Genomic DNA, 23,739 nt, shown 5'->3' with positions numbered 1-23,739 from the left:
GCACAATCACCATCACCATGTTAGTTTCACTGTCCCTCTGCTCCCTGGATGATATCATCTAGTTCTCATCTTCATTTGAATATCACGTGTGCTGCTAAGTCCCTTCAGTCATGTCCAACTCTGCGTGAACCAATGGACCCTAGCCCACCTGGCTCCTCTGTCCATGGGATTCTCCAGGCAAGAATACTGGAGTGGATTGCCATGTGCTCCTCCAGCAGATTTTCTCAACCTAGGGATCACATTTAAAACTCAACATGCCCCCAATTCAGTGTATCTTCTTACCCCAAACATGCTAATCTCACTCTATGATTTCCCATCTTATAAATGACGCCTCCATCCATACAGTATTCGTAGACCCCTCTTTTTTCCCCTACCCAATCTGTCAACAAGTTTTGTCTATCCCCTCTCCCTAACAGCTGGTCAGTCTTTCACATCTTCTCTACGCCTGCTGTCAATGCCTTACTTCCATCCTCATTGCTCATCTGAATTATTTCAGTAGCCATCCAACAAATTTCTCTATGTTACAAATCCTCTGACTGAAATACAATCTTTATGCTTCTATCAGAGAAATTCTTTCTCTAATGTCTAATTGTTAGCTTCCTGATTCAAATCCTTCAACAGATATCCTCTCACTTCACGATAAAAATCCAAATTCATTATGATGACAAATAAGCTCTTTCAGAATCTTCTGCCTGCTTCTTTAGTAGCAATCTCTCACCACTCTTATCCTCAAAATATACGCCCTGAACAAACAACTATCTGAAGCTGCAAGAATGCAGTGTGCTTTCTGTCACCTGCTAGCTTTCCTCTCATATTGTTCTTTCTGGTTTCAAAGCCACCTGCCCATCATCACTACCACCTCATTTGCCTAGGAAACCTCTCTCCTTAGCATATCCCTTTGTTTCAGATATCTCCTCATTAAAAAGGTTAATCACATGGATAACGTGCATCTAACTGTTTAAATAAATTGAGAGTATTTATAGCTTTTAACATATACAGTTGCTCTTGATATTTAACCAAGTTTTAAAAAGAGCATCTTGCAGGAAAACATACATACATACACACAGAGAAAAGCACATTTGTATATTTGCAAATGGATAGCAAAAAGTTTGAAAGAAACATATTAACAGTGCCTTCCTCAAGGAAGTAGTACAGACAGAAACAAAGCTTTAGTTTAAATTTTTACTCTTAACATGATTTTTATAATAAACATTATTATTTTTGTAATTTAAAAAACCAAAATATTGAAATAATGAACATGAAGAGCAGGGTTAAAGGAGAAGATCCGACTCCAAAATGTATCCCTAACCTTTTTGCTTTTTCAAGCCCTGTAAAATCTGCGTTAAACACATTTTTAAAATCTGTTTATTAACACCCCCCCCCACACACACACCTTGGCATGTGATGGAATAGTGACCAATGTTGATGAATGGCTGGATTTAGAGCAGTGACGTTATCTACACCAAACTAGAAAGCCATGAATAAATCTGAATATAACAATAAACTATTTTTGGCCATCTTCTGAATTCCAAATTAGATAGAGTTCTCTAACTTTAGTGTGAGCTCTGTGTATGTGTTGGAGTGCGGAAGCCAACAAAGGGTGGTGTTTGTCCCACTGAATTTCAATGTCTCTGCATATTATCCTCTTGGCTGGCCCGATGACAGGCCCTTGCCAGTCCTACTCTTTAAACAGAGAGCTACGCTTTTTAAATAGAGCTTTCTTGTACCAGGAAAGGTTCTCTTTCCTTGTGCTCAAATTTTGTTCTTTAAGGGCAAATGAGCCTTTATGCCATCAGTAGCTCATGCACAAATTCAAGAAGTGTCTGACTTATAAGCAGGTTTTTGTTCAAAAGGTTAAATAAAAGTCTTCTTTTTTAAATAAATAAATAAATAAATAAATAATAAATCCTTCCCTATGCCGTCCCCAAACTGACCTGGTAATCTCTCCTCTCTGAGCTCATGGTGACCTGCACTAACCTCTTTCAGTTCCCCATCATATTGTATAGTAATAGTGCATTTATTCATTTTTCCCCCACTCCAGTAAGAATTCTAAAAGTAGGAACTAATCTCTTACATCTTTATCCCCAGTCCATGGAAACTGCATTCATGTAGTCAAATCTAGGCTTCTTCTTCTTCTTTTTTTTTTTTTAAAGGAACTACAGCCTCATTTATTATACGTAAATCTTGAACTAGTCTCCATTTACCATTTGATTTCTTTATACCCAAAATAGGACTGTTGCAAGGACTATTACAGGGAATTAACAGTCCCTGTTCCTTTAAATTTTCGATGATGGGTTTTAACCCTTCCTTAACCTCAGGTTTCAGTGGATACTGCTTCTTATGTGGAAATAAGTGTGGGTCTTTGAGCTTGACAACTATAGGAATAGCATTTTGTGCTCGACCCACAGATTTTCCATCGGCCCATACTCTAGGATTTACATTTTGTTCAACTAAAGGGAGAGAAAGGGAGGGCTCCATATTCATGAAAACAGAGGCATAGAACTTGCTCAGTATCAGTTCAGTTCAGTTCAGTTCAGTCGCTCAGTCGTGTCCGACTCTTTGCGGCCCCATGAATTGCAGCACGCCAGGCCTCCCTGTCCATCACCAACTCCCAGAGTTCACTCAGACAGTCAGTGATGCCATCCAGCCATCTCATCCTCTGTCGTCCCCTTCTCCTCCTGCCCCCAATCCCTCCCAGCATCAAAGTCTTTTCCAATGAGTCAACTCTTCTCATGAGGTGGCCAAAGTACTGGAGTTTTAGCTTTAGCATCATTCCTTCCAATATATCCCTCCCCAAAAGGGGTGAGGGAGACTCTGGCATGATCAGAAACTCATGTGAAAATAGCACAGAATCCCAGTTGCAAGATAAAGAATAACTAAAATAATACCTTTTGGGTAGTCCAGACAGTCCCATTACGGAAGCGGATTGGGAAGAAAGTGGGCCAGGGGCTTCAGTAAGCACAGAGTAAGTTGCCCCAGTATCTAAAAGGAAATTGATGGATTGCCCCCCACACACACACAATTATTAATACCTGAGGTTCCTCAGGTGTAATTAGGATGGGAGCTTGTGTGGGGACCCCCGGGCACCTTCAGTCCTGATTGTCTTGAGAGTCTGACCCTGGAGACCTACGCCTCTGAGGGCAGTCTCTCTTCCAGTGTGGTCCTTTGCAGACCGGACATGGAGCAGGGAAGGCTTAGATGCCTGAGGGCAATCCCGCTTGAGGTGCCTCCTTTCCACAGTAATAGCAAGCCCATCCCTTTTCACCTGGGTCCCCCTGGGCATTTTTCTCTGGCTGTTTAAGAAATCTATCTTTTAAGATCACTTTTCCTTCTTCACTTTTGGGATCAATCTCAGTGAATCTGAGAAGGGCTTCTCTTAGTCTACCTAGGAATTTACCAGGAGCTTCCTTCGCCTTTGTTCTATGTCTGCCAATTTGCTATAGTTTAAAGGCTTAGAACGCACCTGCCTGAGTCCTTCAAGAGTACTTCTGATAAAATGACTCTGATCCCATCTTCCTCTAGCTGTGTTGTAGTCCCAGTCTGGTTCTATAGTTGGGACCACCTGATTCCCAGTGGGGAGGACTGCTATCTCATCCTCCCTCTTCTCTACTGATTCATTACCAAGCCATTCATCTCCATAAGCAACTGCTTTTCCCAAAACTCGAGTCTTTGAGTCGGGAGTCAGCGTTTGTCCCAAGATATACATCACATCCTTCCAAGTAAGGTCATAAAGCAGAGCAACACCTTTAAAAGCTCTAATATATTTTTCTGGGTCCTCTAAATAATCTCCCAGATCCTCCTTGATTCTTTGTATTTCTTGATAAGAAAAAGGCTTATTAACTCTCATAGACTAATTATTTCTCCCGGTGGGTGTTTCATGAAGAGGCAACAGCTTGTGTGGCTCTTCCTCAGTCTCTCTGGCTGCTCTGCACATATGATCCCAGGGATAGACTGGAGAAACATGTTTTTCTTTTTCTCTTTGTCTCCTGTCCTCCATCTCATCTCTTACTTCGATGGTCTGAGTTTCTACTGAAACCAGAGTAGTCTGAGGTCGTACTGAGACAGGAGTTGTTTGGACCTCCATGTGCGCAGTTTGAATCTCAGTGTGGATTTCCACTGAGACAAAGGCAACCCTTCTAAGGGGGATTCTCTGGTTTTCAGTTTGCTCAGCTTGGAGCCCTGGGTACGGGGGCAAAGTAGGAGGACAGGAGGGAGCTGAAGGTTTCACGCTCAAATCTATACCCTTAGGACATAAGTCTGGCATATTTCGCAGAGAGAAAAAGGGCAACACATATGCTACTTCTACCTACTTCCCTTGTTCCTTACAGAGCCGGTCTGATTGTATAACAGTATTATACTTAAGAGACCCTTCAACCGGCCACCGTTCGCCATCCTCCAATGGATACCTTGGCCATGCAGTATCACATAGGAAGACCAGGTGTGTCTTCTTTAAGCCCTGGGGATCAAATCTATCCCAGTTTTTCAGGACACAGTTCAAAGGAGTGAGGCTGGAATTGTTAGCTCCCATCTTGTCCTGAGGATCCCGGACGAGCCCCCAAGATGAAAGATTGTTGTTGAATCATGACGCCGGGATTCTTGGCCTCCGGAGGAGAAGAATTCAATCTGGGGCCAGAGACGAGGCTTGATCGCTCAGAGCTTTTGTCTAATAAAGTTTTATTAAAGTATAAAGGAGATAGAGAAAGCTTCTGACATAGGCATCAGAAGAGGGCAGAAAGAATACCCCCAAATCTAGGCTTCTATAAGGTGTAATTTTAGAGCTATGAAATCACATTATATAATGTATATAAACATTCAGCCAAAAGCATGATGAAGCTGGGTTACATGACAACAAAGAGAAATTGTTATATGTCTTAGTATGATCCCCTACCTAGATATTTAGGGAAACATATCTATTAGACACCCTAGCATTTGTAGAATTCAAACATACAATTTAGTGTTAAAAGTTTAAAAGAAAGGGAGAAAAGTCCTAAAAACTATATGGCCTGCAATAGGGTATATCATGTTATACAAAGTTTCTACATCACCTTATAGTCCCTGGAAGTTCAGTGAGATCCGTGATTTCTCAGTGTCTCAACACAAACAATTTTCTCAAGATCTCCCATCAACCATGGGCCTAGAAGGCTGAGGCTCCTGTCCTATGCTCCCTATGCAGGTAAGAAATAGGAACCCTATTGATGATCCCATGTGGATCTGCCAATTTCCTCTCCTAGATGTCCCTCAGTTGCATAGGATATATATAGCTCTTTTTGGATACCCTCCATCTCAACAGAGGTGACCCCCATGTTCTAGCCCTCCTAATTTTAATATCAATTATTCTCATGCCTGTACTGACTACCCCCTAGCTTCAGATCCTCACTAGTTGTGTATACTTGCTCCCTAAAATGAATTCTCAGGTTTTGTGACTCATTAAGACAATGGTTCTGAAAAATGCGTACACATGAGAATAACCTGCTACCACTTATTAAACCAAAGATTTGCTGAGTCCCATCTCTGGTGATTCTGTATTTTTAATAAATGCCCAATATCACTCAAGTGGATCTGATCCCAGAACCAGAATTTTAAAGCCACTGCTAAGGAATATTTTCAACCCTACTTCTTCATTTTATCACTGATATTGTTGGTTACAGATTTTTTTCTTTCTGTATTCCTTCCTTACTGGTGAGAGACAATTCAACCTAAGGAAAATTTTGTGATTTGGGATACAAAACACAAGTTTTATGGTAACTACAATGAATACCCCTTCAGGAGGCCAAACATATTTTTCTCTGAAATGTCCCTATGTCGAAACAACCACAGGACACTGAAGTAGGCCTCAAAGACAACCAGCTAAAAGTCTGAATGACAACTTTTTACTCTTCTCTCTTGTTGACTAGATATATTTGAAAACATTCTGGAAAATGCAAAGAACTATGCAACACAGGGTATGATTATTACTACCTTCATATTAATGCCTAATGTATGCCTTTTGCTTGTGGCAGGGTTCAGTGAGCCCTACTTATCTGAGAAAAGTATTTCTTAAAAAGGCTGTGATAAATGGGGCTCACAGAATTAGACATTTCAAAGAAGCTCAGTTCACTTTTCACCAAGAAGGTTTCCAACTCTATTGTTTATGATCTAAGATATTTGGGGACTACTGTATTATGATTTAGTTTTTTCAGCTTAACCTAGAGGGATTATTTGCCCATTAATAAACCTCTGTATTGCATGTCTTAAAACTATTCAAGTCATTCAACAGCTACTAGGACTGATAGGCCATAATAATTTTAATAATTTTAACTATAAAACTATACAAGGAGAAAATAATCATAGATTATGTGGAGAATAGGAGATGAAGACAATGCTCTTATAAAATGAAATTCATTTTGGTCTGACAAGTAATATGCAAATTTTATCACTGTTTAAAGAGTACAACCAAGAGCTTTTTATAAAGTCACAAATGATTCTCCAAGTTCTAGCAGTTTTTATATTTAAAAGAAATGTTCTGTAATACTGATATAACCTAGAATAATCTTCCTGATGTTACTGTACTCAAGTGTCAGTAGAAGGACAAAAAAATATATTCTTGGCAATTAAGAAGTCAGTAAGACAGTGCTCTTTTGGAAAAAAAGGGACCATCATGACCCATAATGTTTTTTTCAAATTCAGATGGTAAAGTAGTCTGTCAATAACAAGAAAATCATGAACCATTGGCTGAAACAAAATTTTTGGTTTGTCATATGGACTTTCATTTTAGACACAAAAACATATTTCTCAATTTCCTTTATCATGACAGGCTACCAGAAATATTTCTAAGCATTTTCTGAGTCTCCACAACTCACTGGAAATATTTTCCAAAGGCTATTTGTGTCTTCTAAGCCAATTCCAGGGTCTTATGAATACTACCTTCCATGACATCATACAGCTTTGAAATAATGGGAAATCACAGGACCTAAATAAGTAGGCTTGACTCCTGGCTTATTAAGTACTGGCTCTGTGATTTGGATCAGGTTACTCGTGGTAATTTAGAATTTTAAATTAAATTAAATTTTTTTAATTTAAAAGTTAAATTTTTTAGTTGAATAATGGAAAGGATTGGAGAAATACTGGTCTTAGAAAATGGAAGACTTCAGGTTGGTAAGACATATGTTGCATAATAACAGACAAATCCTGCTACTATTTAAACTGGAGGACTTTAAACTTGTTTAAATTTTTAAAAATTAAAATAATAATAATACAACATATAAGTTCAAATCTGAGTCAATTGTTTATAAGCTAATGTAAGGATTTTAGAAAAGAATACGTGTAAAAACATCTGAAGCATAGTGAATCCTCAATAATTTACACACATATATGTCAAACTCAGCCTATATAAGTTTCCATCGCTCAACTATGTGTAGCAAAAAATTTGGCTTTGCCCAAAAACAGATCTGACTTTGCATTCAACTTTTGGAACACAATCTATGTCATACCTGATAGGGGTATCTTTGTTTAGGGGAGGGGCTGGCTATGCTAGAAAGGCCAGACATGTTTTAGGGTGTGATAGTTGGGTCACATGGCATCTGCAACCTAGCATCTGCAATCAAACATATGGGCAATCAATCAATCAGTTAATTCTGGGGAGAAGGCAATGGCACCCCACTCCAGTATGCTTGCCTGGAAAATCCCACGGACAAGGAGCCTGGTAGGCTATAGTCCATGGGGTCTCTGAGTTGGACATGACTGAGCGACTTCATTTTCACTTTTCACTTTCATGCATTGGAAAAGGAAATGGCAACCCACTCCAATGTTCTTGCCTGAGGAATCCCAGGGACAGTGGAGCCTGGTGGGCTGCCATCTATGGGGTTGCACAGAGTCAGACACAACTGAAGCAACTTAGCAGCAGCAATGGAGCCCCAGATGAAAACCTGAACACTGAAACTTGGATGAGATTCCTTGGTTGGCAATACTATGTGCTTATGTCGCATATCAATGCAAGGAGGGTAACATAGCCAGAGAACAAAAGAGGCTTCCCATTTGGAACCTATCCAGACTCTGCCTTATGGGTTTCCACCCTTGACTAGATCCTTTCCCTCTCATAAGCCATACTTGTGACTATAATAATTTTCAGTGAGTTCTGTGGAACTTTCGGGTGAATTATCAAAACTGAGGATGTCTTAGAAAGTCTCTTCAAATTTGCAATTGGTCTCAAATGTAAGAGCAGTTTTAGGAACACTCAAACCTCATAGTTTGCTAACACTGAGTAAAAACGATCTCTATTATTTAAGTTCATGTAAATAGCAATCCTTAACTAAGAGTTTACCCTTTGTGGTAAAATCTCCAAAAAAAAAAAGAAAGAAAAGATAAAATAAGCAAATTATTAAATCTTTCTTAAATACTACTATTCTATCTATCATGTATTTTATTACAATTGGGAGTTACCTAATTTAAAAAAATACCTCCAAGTACAATACTTAATGCTTTTTCTGATAGAAAATACTCTATATCTGTGAAGACAGATGTAAAGGCCATGCCTATATCAGCTATCCAAATATTCAAGGTTTTTGCAAATTAGAAGTGTTATCCTATTATCAACATTTTGGCTTTTTAGAAAATTATGATAAATTGGTCTAAATCACAATGTCCAGGCCAGAGTCCTACGATACCTAACCTACAGATATCTTAAATTCAAGAAACAATATCCCATCTTTTCTGTATTTGGAAGCATACATATCCCACCAATATCAAGCTTGAGAGTATATACCATATCCTGCGACATCCAGAGAGGCCACAGTATAAAAGACCAGGTCATTACAGGAGCCCTTTTTATCGATAGTATAAAGCTTTTCAAAGTTTGATTAAATTACAATCAGTGCTCTAACCTTTCTCTAGAACAGTGGTATTAACTGAGTGTGATTGTACCCCCAGGGATATGGCCGTGTGTAGAGATATTTTTTAGTTGTGGTTAAGTGTGAGGCGATAATATTGGCATCTTGTGGGTAGAAGCCAGAGATGCTGATAAACATTCTACAAGGCACAGGGAAGCTTCCCACAGCAAAGAATCATCCACCCTCAAATGTCAATAATTCTAAGGTTGAGAAATCCTGCTCTAGAGATATCACAGTCTCAGTCAAACTGAATTTTTATCAATGACATCAGTTCAGGAGGATTTCATCTTGGTTCTTTCTGAAGATATCACTGTTCTTCCTATATTTAATGGGGCCACCATTCCTATAGGCCTAAATCAAATGTTCCTCCTTATCTGAAGACTGGCTACACTCAACAGTCTTTTGGGGAAACTGAAAATACGTATTTCACAAGCTCCTTTTTCAGCGATTTTTAATCAATATGTATGGGCTAGGACTTAAGGATTTTTATGTGTGATCACTCTCGAGATGATGCTAATTAGAAGCCACCACTGGGAACTGCTAATCTAGAGAGTCATCTGCAGTCCTTGTTGAAAATACCGATTATCATGCCTGCCCTAGTAGAGACACTGAATCAGAATTTCCAGAGGTGAGACCTAAGAATGTGTCTTCAGATGACTCATCACATCATAGACAGGTTTGGGAAACATTGGTTAAGAGAATACCAAAAAATCAGGATCTGTGATCAAAGCTTACAGAAAGGGCAGCATCCTTTCACAGGATGACACAACTAAAAGAAAAACATGTTAAAAACTAAGCTCAGCCCAACACATCCCAGAGCAGCAGCAATCACTGATTTTTGGTTACAAACTAGTAGAAGTCTGACAGGACTTCATGGGAGATAGTACTTGACCTCTCTGTGGAAATACTAGCCTTAGAAATGTTGGAAATGGACTTTGTAGAGAGAAGTGTCATCAGTAAATTTCCCTTTCTGTGGATATTAGAGACTATTCTCAGTCACTGCTTTGTATTCTACATTCAGATTTGTAAATGTAAACATAATGGTAAAAGCAAAGGCAGACCAGGGCAGAAATGAATCACTGGCTTGATGCTTTAACTCCTTGCTCCCCAACATCTATACTTATTCCTTATTTATTCATGTCTTAGAGGAAGAAGCCCTCTAAGATAGTTATTTACATTAATCAGGTGCTCTGAATATCATTCCCTCAACTATTCTTTTCATTATGCCCTCTGATACAGTTTTTCCCCCTGTTATGTTCTCTTTTATTACACCCTCTATATAGCTTCAACATATTCCTTTCTACCAGCATTTTCATCTTACCACAGAAGTATATCCATTCTCTCCCATATTGAAACTATTCCTCAATACATTTTTTATCTCTGAGATACCTAATAGTCCCTTTTTCTTTACCACAACTAAAATTCTCGACACTTATTTAGAGCTAAATGTGGCTGTTACTCATCAAATGGGTATTTGGGTGCTTCCTGAGCTATAGAAGACATTTTTCATTGCCAAATAAATAACTCCATCTGTGTGTCAGATAAGTGCCTAAAGTTCAGAATGTCCTAATCTGAAATTGTCACCCCTAACTCCTCTTCCCCAACATGTGTTTCTGTGTCTGTATCCCCATTTTAATGAATCGAATATACATATAGCTAGATTTCCAAACTAGAAATCATGTGAAATTCCTCTTTCTTCCTGTAGCTCAAGTGGTAAAGAATCTGCCTGCAATGCAGGAGACCAGGGTTTGATCCCTCGGTCAGGAAGATCCTCTAGAGAAAGGGAATGGCAATCCACTCCAGTAATCCTGCCTGGAGAATCCCATGAACAGAGAAGCCTGGCATGCTGGGGTTCTTGGGGTTGCAGAGCCAGACACAACTGAGCAACTAACACTCACATTTGTCTTCATGATAAATCTCAAATCCATTTCCCTTTCACTCCCCACAAACAACACATCAGTTCAAGACTTTGTCATTTAAGCTGAATAATGCAACATCTCAATCAAGTCATATCCAGCCCAGAGTTCTCCATATTTTCCAGTCATCAAAAGAAATCTCATCAAATCTTGGTGAAAGGATTCAAGTCTAACACATTTCCTCACCTGCTAGTTCAAAAACCTCAAAAGTAAAGGAAATGAGCCAGCAATATGGTAATATAATTTATGTGATATTATTTGGATACTACACATTTTATCTGTTTTTCTTTGTTGCTTTTGTTTTGGTGGGTTTTGGAGGTTTTGTTTTTTATCTCTATGCCAGTTCAAACCCATAGTCACAGGGTTTGCCATAGAGCTTTCTGATTCTCAATTTCCATAACATTTTTAAACAAGTTTTAGGGGGAAAATATCAAGATTTGTTTAAAACTCCAAATATGTTTTCTCAGGGTATATGCCAAGTAGTGGGATTGCTGGTTATATGGTGGTTGGTTTTTTTTTTTTAGTTCTTTAAGGAAGCTCCAAAGAAGCATGTTTCCCAATAATCATTGCAGCACTATTTAAAATAGCCAGGACATGAAAGCTACTTAAATGTCCATAGACAGATGAATGGATAAAGAAGATGTGGTACATGTATACAATGGAACATTACTCAGCCATAAAAAGAAATAAAATTGGGTCATTTGTAGTGATGTGGATGGACCTAGAGCCTGTCATACAGAGTGAAGTAAGTTAGAAAGAGAAAAACAAATATCGCATATTAACATATATGTGCAGAATCTAGAAAGATGGTACAGATGAGCCTGTTTGCAAGGCAGGGATAGAGACACAGACATAGCGAATGGACATGCGGACACAGAGGAGGAAGGAGAAGCTGAGACAGATTGGGAGAGCAGCACTGTTTATACACTACCATGTGTAAAATAGAGAGTTGGCGAGAAGCAGCTGTAGAGCACAGGAAGCTCAGCTCAGAGTTCTGTGATGACCTAGAGGGGTGGGATTGAAGGTGGAAGAGAGGTTCAGGGAGAGGGGACATATGTGTGCGTGTGTGTGTGTTCATATATACATATATATTTATTTATATATTATTTACTTCACTGTACAGCAGAAACTAACACAACATTGTAAAGCAATTATGCCTGCATGCTAAGTCATTTCAGTTGTGTCCGAATCTGCTACCCCATGAACTATATAGACTACCAGGCTCCTCTGTCCCTGGGATTCTTTAGGCAAGAATACTGGAGTGGGTTGCCATGCTCTCCTCCAAGAGATCTTCCCAATCCAGGGATCAAAACTGCATCTGTCTCTGCCCATGTACTGGCAGGTGGGTTCTTTACCACTAGCCCACCTGGGAAGCCCAAAGCAATTATACTCCAATAAAATTTTTTTTAAAACTTCAAATACATAATTTGGGTTGTTCCAACAAGCGAAAACCTCTCTAGGAGAGTCAAAAGTTATAATTTCTTACTGCAGAAATCATGTCCCTTTATTGTTGGAATTTAATTTTCAGAATTCTTAGCAGTGTCTAAGTGGTTAGAGAGCTATCAAACAAAGTTTATGCTCTTTTACTCAAACAGCAGTGTTCACTGAGGACAATGTGCTTAATAGCAAAGAAAAAGTAAAAATGATACCCATAATCCCAGACTCAAAGTTAACAAGAGTTAAAGTTAAAGTCAGAGTTCTCCAGAGAAACAGAGTCAATAGGATAGATGCAAATATAGACATAGATATATATATTGATATATATATATACATATGGTATCTTTTATCATAGCTGCATGTATATGTATAAAGAGAATTACTTGAAGGAATTGGCTCCCATGATTGTGGGGCTGGCAAGTTTAAAATCACAGAGTAGGCCAGCAGGAACTCACGTGTCAGTCTTGAGCCCAAAATTTGTACGAGAATCTGGGAGGCTGAAAACAGAGACAGGCACCAATGTTTCAGTCTTGAGGCAAAATTTCCTCACCATGAAATTTCTATTTTTGCTCTTAAGCCCCTTCAAAAGATGGGAAAAGACTCACTCACATTATCAAGGGTAGTCTCCTTTACTTGAAGACAATTTATTACAGCTATTTATCACAAGTGCAAAATACCATCACAACAACACTTGGATAAGTATTTGATTAAAGAACAGGTACTATAGCCTAGCTAAATCAACAATAATATTAGCCATTCAACTATATAACACTTCCCTCAGTCTCTTTCTAGGCATAAATGGGATTACACATACAAATCCTATGATAGAAACTAACAAATAAAAGCATTTCAAAAGAAGTTTCTTGTGTCAAATTAAATGGCCATTCTAATAACCAAGAGTTTATTATTAAATTTTAAAGTGTTTACTTATATGCCATTATAAAAGGAGACTACAACATCTCCACATTCACAGAGATATGTTTAGTTTTGCCAATTCAATTGTGTGTAATTGACTTCACAAAGAAATCTTGGGATCTGCTCTGAGGGGCCAGGTCAAGATGGCAGAACAGGAGGATATGGAGCTCACCTTCTCCTATAAATACATCAAAAATACATCTACATGTGGAATGCTTCTCACAGATTACCTGGTGAATACTGGCAGATGATAGTATAAAACTCAAATTGCAATAAAGATCACCACATACCCAGCTAGGATGAAAGAGAAAGAAAAAAGGAATTGGAATGGGAGCTTGTATGCTGGGAAAGAGCTGGGAAAGAGAAGAGGTTCCCTTGCCCTGGGAAGCCCCTTCTCTGGCGGGGACATGAGCTGGAACAGAAAGGGAGCTTCAGAGGCTCAGAGGAGAGTGCAGCAGCCATCTTGCAGCAAGCAGAACAGAGACAGACCAGAACAAAGGGACCGTGCCCCCTTCGGGCAGACAAGTCTGTTAGTGTGTGCAGGGGCTGGGTGCTGAAATACAGGCTTCAGAGGACACACACAGAGAAAGGAGAGAGGACTGGGGTTGGCTGAAACCTGAAGAGGGCAGAGAATGGCCCAAGCTACGTACAACTGTGGGTATGTGCAGAAAGGAGCTGAGGTTGATCGTTGAAGCCTCACTATTAATGCAAGCACTCAAAGGGAGGGGTAAGGCACACCACAGCAGCCTCATTCTCAATCACAGTGAGCACAGCTCCACCTCTGCAAGTTCAAGGAGCAGGCAAGTGCTTGCCCATACATGGAGGCAGGGTTGAAATTTGAGCTCTCTTCCCACATGGTTGTACAATATACAGATTTATGCCACCACCACCAGGACCAGTTTAAACTCAGCACCTGTGGGACATCTGAACAGAATACTCGTGTACCTGTGGCTAAGGCTAGTCCAGTATTAGCACCTATGGGCCGGGTCACAGTCTGGGCTGTTTCTGTAGCTCCTAAGGTGGGTCCAGGTGCGTGACTACTGTGATCCTGGTACCTGACTCAGTGGATCTGGGCAGGTGGTTTTGTGACTACACCAGGGCCTGCTGCCTGCCTTTCCATGACTGAGGAGAGGTTGAGGGTGGTGTCAACAAGAGTGTACTTTGTCAGCCCATACAACAGGTGGCAGGCAACACCAGAGTGCATACTTCCCAGTGGAAAGCTCCTGCAGAGGAAGGCTCAGTGGCTCCTCTCCCAGCAGGAATGCTCCAGTCCCACCTACCTCACAGTACAGCTCAGAAGGGAATCTGGGGCCTTGTACACCAACAACTGGGGAGTTGAACCTGCCCCTGCTAGGACTGTGACAATCACAGAGCAAAGAGGAAGCCTCTCTCGATATCCACGGCAGGCTATAGTCACCAGAGCAGTCATACCCTCTATCAAAGGGGAAACAACCAGCATAGGCTGAGGAAAAATGCACCAGATAAACAGCTCTTGCACCAAAAATATTAGACACACACAGGCTACATGGGGATGCAACCCTCCATGACCACAGTATATAACTGTTTCCCCTAAACTCATAGAGTCAGAGAAAATAAGTAAAATGAAGAAACAGAAGAACCACTCCCAACTAAAAGATTAAGAAAATTCCCTTGAAAGAACAAATGATGAAACAGTCCTCTTCACTCTAATAGACACTGGTTCAAAAGGAGGTAATAAAAAATAATGAAGGAATCAAGAAAGACTATTGATATAAATGCAGATTATTGTAAAAAGGAACTAGAAACTATAAAAAGGAACCAAGTAAAATTAGAAAACTCATTTGCTGAGATGAAAGCTGAACTAAAGCCTAGGCAGAGCAAACTGAATAATGTAGAAGAACAAATAAGTGACCTGGAAGATAGAATAATGAAAATTATCCAATTAGAACAGAAGACAGAAAGACAAATGAAAAAAATGAAAGCAACATATGAGACCAAAGCAATAATAAAAAGCATGACAATCATTCATAAGTGGGATCCCAAAAGGGGAAGAAAAAGAAAGGGGGGTCAAAAATGCATTTGAAAAAGTTATGCCTGAAAACTTCCCAAACTTAAAGAAGGAAACAGATATCCAGGAGCAGGAAGCACAGAGAGTACCAAACAAGATGAACTCAAACAAGACCTACAATAAGACATACTATAGTTAAAATGGCAAAAGTTAAAGAGACAATTCTAAATGCAACAAGAGAGAGGACTTGCCTGGTGGTCCACTGGCTAAGACTCTGTGCTCCCAATGCAGGGGGCCCAGGTCTAATCCCTGGGCAAAAACTAGATCCCACATTCCACAATCAAGATCGAAGATTCCATGTGCCATAGCTAAGGCCTGGCACAGCCAAATAAATAAAATTTTTTAAAAAAAATAAATGCAGCAAGAGAAAAACAAAGAGTTAGCTAAAAGGGATATCGGCTGATTTCTTTACAGAAAAGTTGCAGGCCAGAGGGAGTGGCAAGATATATTCAAAGTCCTAAAAGGGAAAAACATGCAACTTAGGATACTCTACCCAGCAAGATTATCATTTAGAATAGAAGGATAAAGAATTTTCAGTGCACCAGCCCTAAGCATCCAGTATCATGCATCAAACCTGGACTGGCGATTTGTTTCACTGGTGCACTGAGAGGACCCAGAGGGATGGTGCGGGGAGGGAGGAGGAAGGGGGTTCAGGATGGGGAGCACATGTATACCTGTGGCAGATTCATGTTGATGTATGGCAAAACCAATACAATATTTTAAAGTAGTTAACCTCCAATTAAATTTTTTTTAAAGAGAAAAAAATAAAAATAAGCTTGATTTGTGTAATAAAAAAAAAAAAAAAGAATTTCTCAGACAAGTAAATAGCTGATGGGACACTGCTCTATAACACAGGGAGCTCAACTTGGTGCTCTGTGATGACCTAGAGGGTCAGCTCAAAAGGGAGGGGATATATGTGTTCTTAGAGCTGATTTACATGGTGGCACAGCAGAAACCAACACAACACTGTAAAGCAATTATGCTCCAATTAAAAATAAATGAAAACAAAAGAATATAACAATGCTAAACCTAGCCTAAAAGTAATACTGAAAGGTCTTCTCTAAATAGAAAATAAGCAAGAATCTATAGGAAAGAGAAAATTACAATTGGAAAGTAAATCACTTAAATAAGCCACTACAAAGATTAAAAAATAAAAAATGTTTATGAAAGTGGGGATAACTACAATGAATAGCAAAAGAATAAAAATGATTATATAAAAGTACATCAAAATCATAAAATGTGGAGGAGGGGAGTAAGAAATGTAGATCTTTTTCTAGAATGTGTTTGAGCCTATATGATTACCAGTCTAAAGCAAGTAGATATAATAATGGATTAACATAATTGAAAAACAGGATAACCACAAATCAAAAACATACAGTAGGTTAACAACAAAAAAAAAAGAGAGAGAGAGAGAAAACACAAGCATAAAACAGAAGAAAATCATCAAACCACAAAATGAGAGTCTCCTGGGGAGACAGGCGACAGCTGTGGCTCACTGTAGTGGCTCACTGTGAGGACAAGGACACTGGTGTCAAGACGTACTGTGCTTAGCTGATCAGTCATGTCTGACTCTTTGCAACATCATGGACTGTAGGTAGCCTGCCAGACTCCTTTGTTCACGGGATTCTCCTGGCAAGAATATTGGAGTGGGTAGCCATTCCCTTTTCCAAGGAATCTTCCTGACCCAGGGATAGAACCCAGGTATCTTGCATTGCAGGCAGATTCTTTATCATCTGAACCACCAGGAAAGCAAAGTGAGACATACTGGACTGAGGAGTACTAATTGGCATGATCTCTCCTGGGGCTTCCCTTGTGGCTCAGCCGGTAAAGAATCAGCCAGTAAAGAGTCGCAAAGAGTCGGAAGTGACTTTTTTTTTCCTCGAAGTGAAAATGAGCAACTTTTACTTCTCCTGCAAACTACCATTTTGACACCAAGACTTGGTCCCACATAGCATACTGCAGGCTCCATTGTTGGGATGCCTCAAGCCAAACAACCAAAGGAGCGGGAACACAGCCCCACCCATCGGCAGACAGGCAGCCTAAAGTCTTCTAAACCCACAGCCACCTGGTCAATGGATAAAGAAGATACGGTACATTTATACAATAGGATATTACTCAGTTGTATAAATGAATGAAATAATGTCATGTGCAACAACATGGATGGACTAGAGATTATCATAACTAAATGAAGTTAGAGAAAAACAAAGATCATATCATTTATATGTGGAATCTTAAAAAAATACAAATGAACTTACAAAGCGGAAAGAGATTTGCGGACTTGGAAAATAAACTTATGGTTAACAAAGGGAAAATAGGGAGGGATAAATTAGGAGGTAGAGATTAACAATACTCAATGTGATAATGTATATGGGAAAGAATCTGAAAAAGAGAAGATATACATATATGGATAATTGAATCTCTTTGCTGTATCCCCTGAAACTAATACAACACTGTAAATCAACTCTAGTCCAATATGAAATATTTTAAAAATTAAGTTAAAAAATAGTATATTAAGAAAAGATCATAACAAATTCTGTCTTCATGTTCTCATATACACTACAACTACAGAGGCTGAAAGTGCAAGAGACAACCTTTTTGGTAAACATTTCATGGATTCAGCAAGTATGCCAGATTTCGTGCTGGAAACTGAAAGTACATTTAGTTAAAAAGACTAAAGCAATTTCTAATATACTGGCAGTGACCAAGGAAAATTTTCATCTCAGTCAAGATACTCAAAAACTGGAAACAGTGGCAGAATTTTTTTTCCCTTGGGCTCCAAAATCACTGTGAATAGGGACTGCAGCCATTATATGAAAAGACACTTGTTCCTTGGAAGGAAAACTATGACAAACAGCATATTAGAAAGTAGAGATATCACTTTGCTGACAAAGGCCCATATTGTCAAAGCTATAGCTTTTCCAGTAGTTATGTACAGATGTGACAGTTGGACTAAAGAAGGCTGAGTGCCAAAGAATTGTTACTTTCAAACTGTGGTGCTGGAGAAGACTCATGAGAGTCCCTTGGACAGCAAGGAGATCAAACCACTCAATCCTAAAGGAAATCAACCCTGATGTTCACTGGGAGGACTGATGCTGAAGCTGACACTCCAATACTTTGGCCATCTGATGAGAAAAGCTGATTCATTGGAAAAGACCCTGATGCTGGGAAAGGTTGAAGGCAAAAGAAGAGAGTGACGGGATGAGATGGTTGGATAGCATCACTGACTCAATGCATATGAGTTTGAGCAAACTCTGGGAGATAATGACGGACAGAGAAGCCTGGCATGCTGCAGTCCATGGGGTCGCAAAGAGTCAGAAACAATGACGAACAAGAATAACAACAATTCTGTTCAGAGTCCATTCTGGCTATGAATTCTTAAGTTAACGTAATGTAATTAAACAAATTTTCCCCTCTATGCTTTGTGCTTTTGAAATTCAAAAAGTCCTTTCTTATCATGAAAAAATTTTAACATATCTTACAAATATTTTTATAGTATTACCTCTAGCATTTAATATTTAATTCTTTTTGAATCATTTGTAGGGGGATGCCATGCCAGCTGTGGGATCTTAGTTCCCCAACCAGGGATTGAAGCCAGGCCCTCAGAGCAAAAGCACCTAGTCCTAACCACTGGACTCCCAGGGAATTCTTTGGGATTATCTTTTTAATGTGCTGATAGGTAGGGATCCAATCTTGTTTTTACTCATATAATCAGGTAGATTATTTAATACTATATACTGAAGTAATATATCGTTTATTTTTTAAAAAAGAAACCATTCTGTCCATTAAATTAGCTAAAAATACTGTCTCCCAACAGTAACTTATATTTCCTTGATTACTAAAGTTGCATGTACTTCCATATATTTATTGCTCAGTCACTCTTCTTCCATTATGAAACACTCTTCCTTGTCTCTTGCTCATTTTCTTCTATTTATTTATATCTTCTTGATTTGTGAGTGTTCTATTTAAAATTAAAATATTAAACTTCTTATTTTTACATAAAAAATAACAAAGTTTTGATGCAATCCCTATCAAAATACCAAGTGCATTTTTCACCAAACTAGAACAAATAATTCTAAAATTTGCATGGTTACACAAAAGACTTCAAATAGCTAAAATAATATTGAGAAAGAGAACAAAGCTGAAGAAAATATGCTCCTAGATATCAGACTAAAGCTATACTCATCAAAACAGAGGCACAAAAAGAGACACATAGATCAATGAAACAGGACAGAGAAACCAGAAAGAAAAAGAAAAACTTATGGTCAATTAATCTACAAGAAAGGAGGCAAGAATATACAATAGAGAAAAGACAGGCTCTTCAATAAGTGGTTCTGGGAAAACTGAACAGATGCATGTCATAGAATGAAATTAGAACTTTATCACCATACACAAAAATAAGCTCAAAATGGATTAAAGACCTAAGTATAAGACTGGAAACCATAAAATTCCTAGAAGAAAACATAGCAGAACATTCTTTGACATAAGTTACAGCAAGATATTTTTTGGATCTGCCTCCTAAAGCAAAGGAAATAAAAGCAAAAATAAACAAATGGGACCTAATTAATCTTAAAAACATTTGTGAAGCAAAGAAAATCATTGATGAAATGAAAAGACAACTTACTGATTGGGAGAAAATATTTTCAAGTGATATGATGAATAAGGGGTTAATATCCAACATATGTAAACAGTTCATACAACTCAAAATAAACATTTTTTTAAAAAAAAACAAGCAACCCAATTAAAAAATGGGCAAATGAACTAAATAGGCTTTTTTTTTTTTTAAGAAAAAGTACATGCAGATGGACAACAGGTTCATGAAAAGATATTCAACATTGCTAACCATCAGGGAAATGCAAATCAAAACCACAGTGAGATATCACCTCACACCTGTCAGAATGGTTATTACCAAAAAGAACACAAACAACAAGTGTTGGCAAGGATGTATAGAAAAAGAAACCCTCATACACTGTTACTAGGAATGTAAATTGGTGCAACCACTATAGGAAATATCATAAAGGTTTCTCAAAAACTACAAATAGAACTACCATATGACATAGCCATTCCACTCCTGGGTATATGTCTGAAAAAAAAACAAACTTCCTAATTCAAAAAGATACATGCACCCCAATTTTCATAGTAGCAGTATTTATAAATGCCAAAATATGGAAACAACCTCAGTGTCCATCAACAGATGAATGGATAAATATGTGGTGTATATATACATATATACACAAACATACATACATACATACCTACGTACACAATGGAATACTGGTGCTGCTGCTGCTGCTGCTGCTGGTAGTTCGCTTCAGTCATGTCCGACTCTGTGCAATCCCATAGACGGCAGCCCACCAGGCTCTGCCGTCCCTGGGATTCTGCAGGCAAGAACACTGGAGTGGGCTGCCATTTCATACTACTCAGTCATAAAAAGGGACTAAATTTTGCCAGAACATGGGTGCACTTGCAATAACATAGATGGACTTGGAAGGTATTGTGCTAAGTGAAATAAGTCAGAGAGAAAAAGGCAAAACTGTATGATCATTTATATGTGGAATCTAAAAAATAAGACAGACTAGTAAATACAACAACAACAAAAAAAGACTCACAAATATTGAGAAAACACTACTGGTCACCAGGGAGGAGAAGGAAGTGCAGAAGGACAAGATAAGTGTGGGGGGTTAAGACAAACTTCTATGGATAAAATAAGCTACAGATATAGTCAATATTTTATAAAAACTATATTCCCAACACAGTGAATATAGCCAAGATTTTATAGTAACTATAATCGACTATAACCTTTAAAAATTGTGAATCACTATATCATACATCTGAAACTCACATAATATTTTGCACTGGCTATATCTCAATCAAAAACAAAGGAATTTTTCTTTAATGAACAAATATAACAAAACAGAAACAGAGTCATAGATATGGAAAACAAACAGGTAGTTGCCAGAGGGCAGGGTATTGAGGCAATGAGAGAAATACATGAGGGAGATTAACAGGTACAAACTTCTAGCTATAAAATAAATGAATCACAGATATGAAATGCACAGTGTGAGATATATAGTCAATAATTATATTACATCTTTGTATGGTGATAGATGGTAACTAGACTTACTGTGATGATCATTTTGCAATGTATAGAAATATTGAGTCACTATGTTGTATACCAAGAATGAATATAGTTTTGCAGGTCAGTTATAACTCAAAGCCACCCAACAAAACACACACACAAACTGATTGCTAGAAACAGAGATCAGGTTTCTGGTTATAAGATGTGGAATGTGGGGGAAGGAAGAATTAGATAAAGGTGGTCAAAAGATATGAAAGATACAAACTAAGGATATAAAGTAATGATATAATTAATACTGTAGCATATTATTTATGAGAGAGTAAATCCTGAGTTCTCATCACAAGGAAATTTTTTTCATTTTTTAAAATTTTATATCTATATGAGGTGATTGATGTTCACTAAACTTATTGCAGTAATCATTTCATGATGTATCTAAGTCAAATCGCCATGCTGTATACTTTAAACTTACGTAGTGTTATATGTCCGGAGAAGGCAATGGCACCCTACTCCAGTACTCTTGCCTGGAAAATCCCATGGACGGAGGAGCCTGGTAGGCTGCAGTCCATGGGGTCGTGAGGAGTCAGACACGACTGAGTGACTTCACTTTCACTTTTCACTTTCATGCATTGGAGAAGGAAATAGCAACCCACTCCAGTGTTCTTGCCTGGAGAATCCCAGGGATGAGGGAGCCTGGTGGGCTGCCGTCTATGGGGTCGTAGAGAATCGGACACGACTGAAGCAACTTAGCAGCAGCAGCAGTGCTATATGTCAATTAAATCTCAATAAAATTGGAATGTAAAAAACTAAATAGGAATATGCCTCAAGGCTATCTCAGTATGTTTTTATTTATGATTATATACTTTTAAAAATACTTAATCCACTGTTAGCTTCATTGAAGATTTTTATCAAGGAAGTGTCCTATCCAGATGGCGAAATGTGCAAGACAGAAACGAAAACAAAAAAGAAATAATATCTCAGAAGGAACCAAATAGAAAGAGAATAATAGACATGATGAATTTTAAGGAGAAGGAAAACACTCCATAACTTTAGATGTGTGACCAAAACTCAAGAAACTTAAAGTTGATGAGAGAACTGCAGAAAAGAAAATGCCTTTTACACTACAAGCACAGGTGGAAAAAAGGAAAAGAAAAAAATGACTGTGGAGAATATTTTACCCTTGTCAACAGAATTTAGTGTCAAAAGGATATTTTAACTCTTTCAATTATAAAATTACTTCATTTCAAAATAGATGTTTTATTCCACTTTAGATTTGAATAAAAATAGTAGAGTAATTTTAAATCACTAGCTTTTATTGCTCATTTTCCAAACTATACTCCATGTCTTAGTATTTCCATTCACTTCCTTCTTCACAAAGCTCTCACCAAATACCTTCAAATACCCCTACCATTTTCTTACGTACGTACTTCCCAGAACCTCCTGGTTTCTGATTGTTAACTTAGTTAAGATCAGACAGCTGAGGAGGCGGCCCCTATTTCAGTTCTATATGGATGACACCCTGTATTTCAAAAGAAACCCCTTCATTCTTGGCATCTGATGAATCTTTAGGAAGAGTATCCCTATCTAAAGGCCCTTCAGACTTCGGCTTATCATCCAAACTCCCTGATCCTAATTTTGCCACCAGGGCGTCTGCTTCCTCTGGGGCCTGCTCCACTGGAGACACGTTCTCTACCAGAGCCTCATCTGCAGAGGTTTGCTCAAATGGCGGAAGCAGAACTTCAACAGAGGTTTCTTCTAAAGAGATTGGTGTAATAAAGGGCGCTTCAGTGAGTGAAGGCTGTTTCTCACCAGAGACCATTTCTGAAGTAGTTTCTTCAGTTGATGGAGGCTTCAGTTCAGCAGGGGCCTCTTCTGCAGGGGCCTCCTCAGTGGGTGGAGATTGAACTTCTTCTGGGGCCTCTTCTGCAGGGGCCTCGTCAGCTGGTAAAGACTGAACTTCTGGGGGCTCTTCTGCAGGGGCTTCATCAGCTGGTGGAGATTGAACCTCTGGGGCCTCTTCTGCAGGGGCCTCGTCAGCTGGTGGAGATTGAACCTCTGGGGGCTCTCCTGCAGGGGCCTCTTCAGCTGGTGGAGGCTCAGCTTCAGCTGGGGCCTCTTCTGCAAGGGCCTCCTCAGCTGGTGGAGGCTCAGCTTCAGCTGGGGCCTCTTCTGCAGGGGCCTCCTCAGCTGGTAGGGAATGAAGTCCTTGGCCCTCTTCTTCAGGGCCCTTGTCAACTGGTGGAGACTGAACTTCTGGGGCCTCTTCAGGGGTGTTGTCAGCTGCTGGAGACTGAAATCCTAGACCCTCCTCTTCAGTGGCCTCCTCAGCTGGTGGAGGCTGAACTTCCAGGGGCTCTTCTGCAGGGGCCTGCCCAGCTGGTAGAGACTGAACTTCCAGGGCCTCTTTTTCAGGGGCCTCCTCAGCTGGTGGAGATTGAACCTCTGGGGGCTCTCCTGCAGGGGACTCCTCAGCTGGTGGAGACTGAA

The 23,739-nt window shown here is 39.1% G+C and overlaps 1 protein-coding gene across 1 annotated transcript in view; it reads right to left on the bottom strand.

The window, feature by feature from the left end:
- Window positions 1-22,744: 22,744 nt before the first annotated feature.
- FSCB (fibrous sheath CABYR binding protein) overlaps window positions 22,745-23,739 on the bottom strand; it is a 2,810-nt gene continuing 1,815 nt past the window's right edge. Inside the window, exon 2 of the mRNA XM_040256699.1 lies at window positions 22,745-23,739. This exon is cut by the window's right edge and continues 5 nt beyond it. Coding sequence (XP_040112633.1) covers window positions 22,745-23,739 — 995 coding nt within the window.

The sequence above is a fragment of the Oryx dammah genome, unplaced genomic scaffold, assembly GCF_014754425.2.
Source record: "Oryx dammah isolate SB20612 unplaced genomic scaffold, SCBI_Odam_1.1 HiC_scaffold_16, whole genome shotgun sequence".
Classification (NCBI taxonomy): Eukaryota; Metazoa; Chordata; class Mammalia; order Artiodactyla; family Bovidae; genus Oryx; species Oryx dammah.
The sequence above is the reverse complement of the archived record's forward strand: the minus strand, read 5'-3'. Positions and strand labels throughout refer to the sequence as shown.